The sequence below is a fragment of the Orycteropus afer genome, unplaced genomic scaffold (genome assembly GCF_000298275.1).
Source record: "Orycteropus afer afer isolate SDZICR_OR568_19922 unplaced genomic scaffold, OryAfe1.0 scaffold00089, whole genome shotgun sequence".
Classification (NCBI taxonomy): domain Eukaryota; kingdom Metazoa; phylum Chordata; class Mammalia; order Tubulidentata; family Orycteropodidae; genus Orycteropus; species Orycteropus afer.
In genome coordinates this window covers 11001053-11013847 of record NW_006921676.1, presented here as the reverse complement: position 1 = coordinate 11013847, position 12795 = coordinate 11001053, and the positions used below count along the sequence as shown (strand labels likewise).

The 12795-nt window shown below is 36.0% G+C and overlaps 1 protein-coding gene across 1 annotated transcript in view; it reads right to left on the bottom strand.

The window, feature by feature from the left end:
• Positions 1–2289: 2289 nt before the first annotated feature.
• ANKRD10 (ankyrin repeat domain 10) overlaps positions 2290–12795 on the bottom strand; it is a 55076-nt gene continuing 44570 nt past the window's right edge. The window contains exons 5-6 of the mRNA XM_007942395.1: positions 5863–5958; positions 2290–2765 (exon numbers count right to left, since the gene is read on the bottom strand). Coding sequence (XP_007940586.1) covers positions 2290–2765; positions 5863–5958 — 572 coding nt within the window. The remainder of the gene's footprint in view (positions 2766–5862; positions 5959–12795) is intronic.

Sequence of the window (12795 nt, the reverse complement as noted above, 5' to 3'; positions counted from 1 at the left end):
GTAAACTGTGGTCAATGACATGAGACAAAGTATATGTGAACTGTTGTATGGAAAGTGAATTTGCTTTGTAAATCTTCACCCAAATCACAATAAATAAAATAAAATAAATAAAAAAAGAGAAAGGTCTCTAGTTTTTTGTCACATTTGAACCCTGCATGTAGCCAAGTCATTGTTCAGCAGTCTGCCATGGTCTACTGATCTTGGGACTTTTTCTGGACTTGAATTAGTAGCCTGCCATGTTGTCTGGTAAAAAAAAAAAAAAAAAAAAACCAGTTGGTAGTTTGAACCCACAAGTCAGTCCACAGAAGAAAAAGGCAGCAGCATGCTTCCTGTAAATATTTGCAGCCTTGGAAACCCAATGCAGGTTGCTATGAATTGGAATTGACTCAATGGTAGTGAGTTTAGTTTTTGAGTGAGAAGGTCAAATCTAGAGTGAGCTTGATAACTGATGCATCACTGAGAGAAGGATGCAGTGGCACAAGCACCAGGCACTGACCCTTCCTAGATTCAGCATAAGGGTTTATGTATTTATTTTTGCTATACTTCCAAAGCTTAATCTTCCCTCATTTTGGTCTATTAAGTGTTTTAAGAATATGCATAAAGTAATGAATGCTTTAAATTAACATATGTAGGGATATCAGAATGGCTATAATTTAGTATTTTAAAGGCTTACTTTCAATGATATTTGCTGGAACTAAAGAATTTAGTACATGATTGTTGTCTACTAATTAGCTCATATACAATGTATACATCCCTCCAACTGCAATTCAGCAAGACAAAGTGTCTATAAAACTAGAATGTGGTAAAACCTGTGAAAGCTACAATCTGTGTAAGGTAGAATCCTGTCAGAGAAGGAAAACTCAAATATTTTCCACTAAAACAAGTGACAGAAAAGTGTTAAAGTGCATCCTGTTCCAAAGCAGAAAATTCATGAGAACCAGAAAAACAAGGCAGTCTCATTGAGTTCCAGCTTTTACAGATTTCACTGTATTAACAAATAAAAGAGCAGAGAACTATTATATGGAGAGAAATCAGAATAAAAAAGTAAACTCTTACGAGCAAAATAAAATGCAATACAAAAATTCTATCTCCTTTCCCATGCTGTTCAAGTATACCACCACCCTTCCTGCAAAAGAAACTACACCGTACAAACAAATTGAGTGTTAAGAGTTTTTTATTCACTTTGTAAAGAACAGTTTTAAAACAAAATATTAGTAACACTCTTAGAACATTGTTTTACCTCTTTGATATTTTATCTATCCTCACCAATTTTTATTACAAAAATGAGAAAAGTAAAAATTCATTACAATATTTGCACAGTGTAACCATTAACTTGTCTGAACAAAAGTTAACATCTATAAAACCATAAACTTAATGCAATTTTAAATTCTCTCAGTTAACTGGATATACATAGAGTATATATATATATATATTAAAGAAAACCCCAAAAAATTAAAAAAAAGGAAAAAAGAAAGTCAAAATAGTTAAATATTCTCATCTGACATTTTCTTCAAATAGTGATTTCTACTACGTATCAAGGAAACTGTTGTCTGTGGTAAAAATTCTAGAGACAAAGTAGGAAATGCAGAATAAAAATACATAAATCAGAAGTCCCAGGCAGAACCTGTTTTTAGTGAAACACAAGGCAGTGATCTACTTTACATCATTAAAAGGAGACCATTTATACTCCAGACCACATTATGAGTTTACAATGAAAATCTTCACCACATGGTGAGTTATAAAGGTAACTTCAAATGGCATTGGAAAGAAGACAAAAAAGTTCTTTCTTCATACAAATCACTGCAAGAAATCAGTTGTAAGGCTGTATCTTGCATAGGGAAAGAGCTGTGTTCTGTCAGGAACTCAACAAGAATAAAAGCAAGCTCTTCAAAATGATTCACATGTGCAAATGTAGATAAATGACCAGGCACCTCATTTACTGCCTAATTTATGTTGATCAGATATAATTTGACAAAAGGGAATATGACAATTTCTGGTGGCAGTGTTTAAAGGAAACATTAAGCTTGGTGACAGAAAATGAAATTCCAAAAGTGCATCTTATAAAAGGACTGGTATCCCCACTGTATATGCACCTATGCACCAAATAAACTCTACACATGCAAATGTAGGACTAACTAGGAAACTGTTAAGTAAAAGGTTCCTTTTTCAGTAAGTATGAAAAAAAATAGTACAGTTGTGGCAATCCTTCAATTTAATGCTACATTAGTATTCTGAGTTGGTTAACAGTAAGAATGAATGTATTTCAGATTAAAGACAGGCCAAAAAATTTTAAGAGCCATGATAAAGGTGCATTGTACCCAAGACAGCATTGTCGTATCTTTCTTCTACTTTAACAGAATTGGAATGCTCTATAACACTATTAAGTTCAGGGATGCTTTCAGCAGTGTCCCCAAACCCATGGTAATGTCCATAGTGCAAATTCTCTCCAATATCATCCACCCAGGAAGGTCTATTAGCTACACAGCTACTTGGACTCCCATTCAGGTGCAGAGAACCGCACATATCAGAGTTTATGTTCATTGTCCTTTCTGGCTCCTCAGTGCCATTAACAGAGAGAGAAGCCTGGCTATTCATAAATGGCAGTCCTGGAACTAGTCCACTGCTAATTCCATTAGATCCTGTTAAGCACTGGTCATTCCCGTTTTCCATCCCATTGAGCTGTGTCGTGGAGGGGAAGTCCAAATGTCCATTGATGACACATCCATTTGTCAAAGTATTCGATACGGAGCTATTGTTTTTCATATCTGCATTAAGAAATACACCTGTCACCAAAATTCAGAACCAATGTGGGAGAAGAAACTGTAAAATATTTCACTGCTGCTACAATTCTAAAGGATTTCTTTCTTTTTTCCTTTTCTTATTTTTAAACAAATCAGTTCCTTTTCCAAAGTAAAAACTGTGCACAGGTAGATTTAAAAATAAAACACAATTGTTATTTGTCCGGTAAGATGAAAATTTTACGTATTTCAGTGGCATTGGGCAACCAAATTTAAAAACATAAGTTGAGAAATATAATGCATGACTAATACCAACATTACTGAAAAATTGTCAAAAACTGTTCTCATTTTAAGACTACTTTCTGAGAGCAATTTTTAAAGTCACACCTGAAAAAGTCCATCAGAACTGAATGTAAGGTTTTTTTTCACAAAGGGTTAAAATAAAATATAAAACCTCCCCAGCTCCTAAGGAAAAAAAAAGAAGAGGTAAATGAAGCAGGTAAATTACGGAAGTTCTTTAAAAACTAACGTAAGACAGCATCATATAATGCTTTCAAAAAGCTTTCCTCAAAGTCAGGGGAGCATAAACAGCAATATTCAAAGAACATTTTTTTTTTCTTAGTAACACTCAACTCTACATAGTACTTCCGCAAAATGCCACATAATAGCAATGGCAGAGTACAGAGAAAATCATCAACTACAGAAAGGAACTATGAATACGAATGATTCTCATGCACACAGTCTTGCACCAACAGCAGAGTTTTGAATAGTTTCTTATGAGTTCAGCTATTAAAATTACTATGATACCCAAGGTTTCATTTTATGAGGTTACTTTCAAACACCCTTTACACAGGAAAAAATGTTGCAAGTTTAATATGTATATATAGACATCCATTATGAGGAAGATGTCTTAAGGAAAAAAGTCAGCTACAAAATGTACGAGCATGCTGGCATAGGCAATTACAAGTTATTTTTTCTGTATACTGGAACTCAAGATTTAATAAATATCCATGTTCACAGGAATTCATGGAACACTATAGAAAATGGTCAAAAAATCATCTTTTGCTTGGCCATATTAAGTTTAATCCCAATGCTCTGCTCTATTAAAGCCAGGTATGATATTAAATATATGAGTTCAGTTCTACTAACTTAGAATAAGGACACATTTTATATACATCTAGTTTCCTTAATATATCACACATAGATCTTATTTTTAGTTTCACTACCCACACACCTCTGATATAGATTTCTGAGTGTTCTATCAATCTACTTTCTGCCTACAATCATAGCTTGTTCAACGAGCAAAAACATCTTTTAAATATTCTATTAATCACTAATATTTTGGCAATATGAACAATGATTGTATTTTAATAACTGCTATAAATTCTTCAGAGGATAATGATTTTTTTTTTTCAAATTAAATGATAGCTTTCCTATTTAGTGAAAACTCAAGACTAGAAAAGCAGTGTTTCAAAGATTAAATAAGAAATTAAACTTTCTTTATCCAATCAGATACTGTGCTGTAAGTCAAAATGATGAAAAAGAAGGGAATGCTTATTTGGCACCTGTTATATAGGATGAGCTTGGCTTGCAATACAGCATAACTTTTTCAATATTTATGTTCAAGTTTGGTCTTTAATTGAATTTGAAAATCCTGGGAATTAAGGAATGATTACTTCTCACTTTTCAAAAGCATGTAGCAATGTCTTTTGTTTTTAAGCTGGCTTTGTGAGTTTTGCTATTTATCTTTTTTGTTGTTGGGTGCCCCTGAGTCGATCTCTCAACTTACACCAACCACATATAACAGAAAACTGCCCCCATATGGTTCTCTTGGCTGTAATCTTTATGTAAGCAGATTACCAGGTATTTCTCCCAGAGTGGCAAGTGGGTTCATCCAGGTGGGTTTGAACTGTCAGCCTTTAGGTTAGCAACTGAGCAGTTCACTACTGCACCACCAGGGTTCTTTCACTTATTTTTAGATAAGGTCAAATAGATCTTGACTACAGAAAACGTATTATTTTAAATGTACTAGCCAAGCAGAATTTCCCTTGGTGTAGCTACCCATTTCATTTAATTATTTAGCAACAAGGTAACTGTATGCATAACAATCCTGTAGGTTCTAGAAAAATGTACACATTCTTTTCAGTCAACAGAAATGATATTTATGTGTAGATCTGGGAAGCAAAATGAATAATCTTTTAACCTCAGTGAAGAACTTAGCATAAAAAGATGTAATAATGCAACTTAACAAAAAATGATCTATTTCTTGATATAGTAACATATATACTCAACCTATATATTTCTAACTCTATCAACACATGAAGAGAATTGGCTAAAATGTTTTCTCGGTCACCTAAATAAAACAAATGATAGGAAAAAAGCATTAACTAAATGGATGAATACTTTTTAGATATTCTAAATGCTAGAAGGAACTGAGCCTTTGCCTTTTAAAAATTGAAAATATGATCAATTGTTTTAATATATTAAAAATTTTACATACTAAAATAAGTGCTTTGTGAAACACAGTGTATAGCATTTTAACAGACTTATTTTGAATGCCACAGAAACCAAAGCAACCCAAACTTTTTAGTAAAGATTCAATGTTGGCATATTTGGACTACAAATCCAAACCACATTTACTAGTTCTTAATGTTTACAACTCGTTGTCCTTGCTGTATATTGTGTTGAAATTACTAACAATTGCATGTTTGGTATGTTCACCCAAAAGTCCTGTCAGAAAATTAAAAATCTCATTAAAAATAAGCAAGGCACATTAAGCAAAAGCGTCAAATCAAAATAGGAAGATTGCACTTATATTTTTCATATCCATAGAATGCACCAAAAACATTTATCCTCATATCTACAAACTTGTCCAAGATAGGCAAATTATAGTGTAACATTCTTTAAAGACACTGGACAACAAAGTGCAAAAAAAAAAAAAAGCTTTAGAGAAACTTATGTTAGAAATAATATGCATACTGATTCTTGCAACGACAAGGGGTTTGCATTGCTGAAACAGTATATATTTCTATTTCTTTTGGTCCAACAGAACCACTCTCCTGTTGTTTGGTGTCTTCAACCATTTGATTGTTGTTGCAGTTAACAGGAAATTGTCCACTCCCACCTGTTACAACAGCAAACTCTCTATCAATGAGCATTTTGTCAGCATCATCTTCTGTTTCACTGGTCACTAGTGACATGAAATAATCCAAGCTTTGGGCTGCACAGAAAACAAAGACTGTTTTAGATTTCCTCATACATACATAACACCACCACCACCAACAACAACATACGTACAAGACTTTACAACAAATATATTTTTTCTCTTTTGCCAAATCTCTGAATACTTTAAAACTGTCAATTAGAAAATTTACAGTTCAGTAATGAACATAGTATACTAATGAGCAACTTTTCAGTAATAAAAATGTATCCTGAAGTGTGCAGTTTCAACTAAAGGTCATGGAGTTTCAGACACCTAATTTGACTTACTTGAAAAAGAAAATTCTCAAATTTTAAGGCTGTTATTTCAAGAATATGTAGCCTGCAGACATATTATGTAGCCTAAGCACTTTTTTCATATTTAGTATGCTCTACATTGTATCCAAAAATGTTCTTTTAAATATTTTTCATAGAAGTATACTAAGACAACTCTTAGCAGAGAAACATTAAAAACAATTTTCCTATTTTGAAAACTTCACAAATTTCACTAACAAATAAATAAATAAAGTAAGGTTAAGGCCAAGATTCAAGACAGACTTGTCATTATTGTCCAAGAGTGGCATTTGACATATGTATGCACCAAAATACAATAAAACTGAAAATATTAAAAAAATCTTAGTTCCAAGAAATTTGCAGGGGTTATATATATGCACATTTCTTATAATCCTTCTCAGTCTCCTGGAGGGAACCTAACGTGCGTATCTAAAGGCTTTTCTTCCAAGTAATAATACTCTATTGTAAAACCAAAGGCAACCCTCCTTCCTCAAGAACAAACTATCCTCATTTGATGCCTGGTCTCCAGTCTTTATAAGCATATATTTTTATAAAAATTGATCTTAAAATTACTGCTATTTTTATTTATTTAACATGGAATGACTGTATCCTCATATCAACTAACTTCAAAAGTATCTTTAAAAGTTGAACAATTATCTATTGCATACTTCTAATTTACCAATTTCCCCATTGCTGACTGTATGGATTCATTTTTTCCCCATATTATTAATACTATAAGGAGCTCTGGTGGCATACTGCCTAAGGCATTTGAGGCTAACCAGAAGGTTGGCAGTTCAAATCCACCAGCCACTCTGTGGAAGGAAGACTGCACAATCTACTTCTGTAAAGATTCACCTCCTCGGAAACCCAAACGGGGTCACTGTGAGTGGGAATCAACTTGATGGCAGTGAGTTTGTGGGTCTGCCCCCCACCCCCCCGCTATAAGCTCTGGTAGTGTAGTGCCTAAGGCACTTGACTGCTAACCAGAAGCCTGGCGGTTCAAATCCACCAGCCACTCCTCAGAAGGAAGGTTGGGCAATCTACTTCCATAGTGATACTGCCTTGGAAACCCAAGGAGGGGTCGCTATGAGTAGGATCCAACTCGACGGCACATAACAACAACAACATGAATATTATAATATTACTCTTAGGAGTGTACCCCTGTTCACATTTCTGATTCTTTAAACACCACCACAAAAAAAACCTCACTGCAGTCAAATTGATTCGACTCATAGCGACACCTCTTTGGGTTTCTGAGGCAGTATCTCTGCGGAAGTAGAATGCCCAATCTTCCTTCCAAGGAGTGGCTGGTGGGTTTGAACCGCCAACTTTCTGGTTAGCAGTCAAAACGCCTCAGGCACTACACCACCAGAGCTCTGATTCTTTACCCACATAAATATTGAGAATGATTTCTGGGTCAAAGGATATGCACAACAAATAAAGCAGCACTCTTCCATGCTAAATAATCTTTCAAAGAAACAGTTCAAAAATAGGAGAACTGAACTTTGCAGCTTTAATTAGTTCTAATGTTCGAGGAACATGAATGATTATCATTATATGAATGAGCCTAACAGCAGTTCCCGATTATTCCCCAAACTATGAAGACATCGAGATGCCAGCGATGCACTGTTAATGAACGAGAAACCAAGGTTCTAATAATTAGTAATGATTAGTGTGATGTGCAAAATTAAGGGAAAATATGGAAGTCTGCCCAGGTATGAGGTCAAAAGTGGTCTCCAAACATAGACTCTTTAAAACTAGAGACATTAAATCACGGATCTCAGTCTTTTACATTCATAACTTTTCTTAGTGCTCCACAGCCCTGAAAATGAAGCAGTGTGCAGGCCCAGAATCAGTGAGAGAAAAGCTCGATCTTAACTATGAAACACAGTACTCAATTTGAAGATTATCAGTGATAATAAGCGAGGCATCTTAAAAGAAAAACCAAAGGGGATGAAGGAGGGCCAGGGGCTGATTCCCCTAAGTGTTTCAGGTACCAGATGACTAAATTCCCATAACCTTCAGGGTTTGTAGTGAAAACAGGCAGATCAAGTAAACTGCAGCCAAGGATGGAGTCATGTTTTTAAACCCTTCTGACTTCTAAACTATGTCCTTTCCACATTATAGAAAGCCTTCTAAGTCAAACAAGGTAATGTTGTTTTCCTTGCGTTGAGAATGGTGCACACTACCATACCAAAACCACAAATATAAGTATTTATATACTCAGTACGTCTGATTTTGCTTAGAAATTTAGATGACAATCTTTCTTGGGAAAGTGGCAACTACAGTATATTTGGCAACTTATGAAAAGCAGGCAGAAAAGCTGACAGTTACCACATGAAAGAAATGAAGATGAAAACACATCACCAAAGCTGGGGTATTTTCTTTACATTCAGTCTCAAAGCCCCCTACCCTATATACAACTAGGAATGAAGTCCACGCACTAACCAGAAAGAAGGGGGGGGGGGAGAAAAATCCACAAACTATTAAAAATAAAGCACCCAAATAAAATCTGAAGAATCACAACAATCTCAGGTAAAACAGGCTACAAAATTAGGTGTTACATGAGGGCATTTCCATCTCTAGGGGCCCAAAGAAGAGTTTTGGGCAAAGTAAAGCAAACAATCTTAACTAGTACTATTCAGTGGACCAAGAATTCTATCACTTGCCTGAAATTGCTCTAGTTAGTAGATAGTTGCCATTTTTGTTAATCATGCTTCAAAACTTCTCATTAATAAAGCAGGATAAAAATGAAACAGACAAAAACTGTTTACACTTCAGCAAAAAACTCTTCAATGTAGGAAACGGTAATGTAAACATCCTAGAATTTCATTACCTGTTTCCACAGATACACAAATCTTTGAAGCTCAGTATTCCCATAACCCACAGGTATTTAACTCCTTCGATGACTATCTAGTTGTCCCAGAATTTCGAGTAATACTATTTTATGTTATTGCCTCCTCCAGGGTAGGATCTTAATTTTCTTTTATTCTTAAAAATCAACCAAAATCAAAACCAACTGCCATTGTGTCTACTCTAAGTCACAGCAGGCTCACAGGACAGAGAACTACCCCATGGGGTTTCCAAGGCTGGATATCCTTATCAAAGCAGACTGCCTCATCTTTTTCTTGCTGAGTAGCTATTGGATTTGAACTTCTCACCTTTTGGTTAGCAGCCAAATCCTTTAACCACATCACTACTAGAACTCCTCTTTTGTATTCTTAAAAACTCAAAACCAAACCCACAACCATCAAGTCAATTCTAACTCATAGCGACCCCCATGGAGTTTTCAAGGTTATAAACCTGGTTAGCAGCCAAATGCCTTATCCTTCGTACCACCAGAGGTCCTTTTATTCTTAGCATCTATAAATTAGAAGTGCTCTATTAGTTAGATGGTAGCACTACAGTTGAAATTCTTTACTTTTTAAAATTGTATTTTATAACCCAAAATAAAATTGGTCTTCCAATTTTAAGAGTTAGACTCAACACTGCCTCCTCCCACAACAAAGATCATGTCAACTTGTCAGTTTCTTCTACCCATCTACACACTACACATCATCTATCACCATTGCTAGAAGGTTTAATCAATGTTGTATCAAAGAAAGGTGATCCATATAGCAATTTCAGAAAAGCAAAATGTCTTCTTTAACCAATTTTGATTCTATTCACATTTTGGAAAAGAAGAATGCTCTCGTCTCATCTCATCTTCCTATGGACTTCCATAGTTAAAAGGAAAATATTACATACTTCAGTATGGTTTACACTTCAACATAAAGAAAACAAAAGTCCTCACAACTGGACTAAAAAGCAACATCGTGAAAATGTGAGAAGACTGAAGTGCTCAAGGATTTTTTACTTGGACCCACAATCAACACTCATGGAAGTAGCAGTCAAGAGATCAAATGACATATTGCATTGGGCAAAACTGCTGGAAAACACCTTTTTAAAGTGTTCAAAAGCAAAGATGTCACTTTAAGACTAAGGCAGACCTGGCACAAGCCATGGTATTTTCAATAGCCTTATATGCATGTGAGAGCTGGGCAATGAATAAGGAAGTCCACAGAATCGATGCATTTGAATTGTGATGTTAAAGATTGCTAGAACAAATCCGTCTTGGAGGAAGTACAGGCAGGAAGTTCTTTAGAAGTGAGAAGCCAAACTTCTTATCTCACATTTTGTGTATGCTGTCCGAAGGGACCAGTCCCTAGAGAAGGATATCATACTGGATGAACCGATGGTCAGGAAGAAAGGGGAAGACCCTCAGTGAGATGGACTGACACAGTGACTGCAATGATGGGCTCAAGCATATCAACAACGTGAGAACAGCACAGAACCAGGTAGGCAGTGTTTTGTTTTGCTGTACATAGTGTTGTTATGAGTCAGAACTGACTCAATGGCACCTAACAAGTTACTTTATAAAGTGTTCTGCCTTTTACTTTCATTGCCAAAGTAAGCACTTATTGGACAGCAGTCTAGTACATATTAGGTAATGAATATTGACGATGAAAACCTACCCAGAGTTACCTTAAAATAAAACCTTCCAGGTTTTCTTCCACCAGAGATTCACAATCAACACTCATGGAAGCTAACTACTGTCTGCCTTCATCAATGAGAACAACAAATAAAGGAGGACATGCTTCTGGCCAAGAAACCAATCTCATTCTTGACCTCAGAGATGAGACTCTGGGGAAAGGGCAGGATGTTTATTTTATTTTGGGCTGGTGCCCTAGGACAACTGAGCAGGGCTGCATTTGCATTCTCAACTAAAGTGTGAGAACTGGAACCGCCACCCCCCCCCAACAAAACCCACCTTACCAAACCCTAAAACCTATTTTACCAAGATTCTAAAACTACATGAAAAAACTATGACCAAGGAATTTGAAAATGTGAGGAAAAGGTGTTAACTAATTTTGAAAAGCTAGAAGTGACTGGTTGCAGTGCAAAAACAAATGTAATTGGACACTAAGGGTATATGCAACCATTAGAGAAACTTAAATGGTTGATTATGGCAAGTTAGGCAGATGAACTCTGTCAAATTGGTATGCAATACTGACATTTAGGATAACCAACCAACCAAACATTGCCGTCAAGTCGGATCCGACTCATAGCAACCCCTCCTTGGGTTTGCGAAGCAGTATCACTATAGAAGTAGATTGCCCAACCTTCCCTCCAACTAGTGGCGGGTGAGTCTGAACTGCCAGCCTTCTGCTTAGCAGTCAAATGCCTTAGGCACTGTGCCACCAGAGCTCCCGACATTTACGATACAGTATACAAAAACAACAATGCACACTTGCAAATGCATCTAGGGCTATCAAAGTTTAACCTAAAAGGCAGCAAAGTCTACTCATCAAGAGGGGAAAATTGTAATAAATACTGTAACAAGATGTAATATTGTGGTCAGCCAAAGAAGTTTTAATACCAAAGCATGCCCCATACTGGTTATGTCCCCGAGACCAAAGTGGGAGGTATTTTCACATATGCAAAACTGCCAAGCAGTTTCACAGTACAATTAATTTAAATGAAGTCTGGGGTTATGATATAAGTACCAGTATGAAACAGTTTCTATAGGTTGACCCATAACCTAGCAGGGTTCGCTAAACAAAAAAAAACCACACAAAAGTTGCCTTGGAGTTTGACTGTGAATCATGGCAACTGCATGTTTCAGAATGCAGAAGTGTACTCTACATTTTCAATGTACTATTTTCAATGGCTGTGGTCATTTGGAAGGAAATATCCAGGCCTCTAAGGCATCTCATAGCCCTGGTGGCATTTTCAGTGGACTAAGTGTATTGTGTTACTGAGAAACCTAACCATAGGAAAGCATTTACATTCCCCATTAAAGGAACAAGAGAAGTTTAGTTTGTGCTTTCCTACCAAATAACCAAACCCACTGCCACCAAGTTGATTTGACTCAGCTATCCTACGGGACAGAGCTGATCTGCCCCATAGGGTTTCCAAAGCTGTAATCTTTACAGAAGCAGCTCACCTCATGTTTCTCCTACAGAGATGGTTGGTGAGTCCCAACCTCTGACCTTCTGGTTAACAGCTGAAGCTTTAATCACTAAGCCACCAGAATTCCTTGCTTTCCCACTAGTTATTAATTACAATTATTCTTTGTTCTACTGTAAAACATATAGTACTTTTTGTCTGTGAGAAGTCCTTAAAATAGTACCTAAGGCCCAAACAAGGCTTCTACTACAAGGTGACTGACTGACTCTTCATGGGAGTTTGTGACTCTTGTCCCCGTGTGAATAAAAAGGCAGAGGGTGGTAAAGTAGTACAAATAATAGAGAGTGGAATTACCAAAGGACATATTATAAGCAGTGACAGTTCTGAAAAAAACACTAAGGAGAGTTTCAGTGTTTTGTTATTTAAAAAAAAAAAAAGAAAGAAAGAGAAGTTCCATGTAAGACAAATTGTGTTTTGAACAAAGCATGCTGGGCACTCATCTTCATTACCCATTGCACTCTCTAGATCTGTGCTGTGAAAATGAATGACGTGCATGAGTTGTGCTGAATTCAAACTACACCACTCAGCTGAAATCACAGAAACTTTTTGGTTCCAA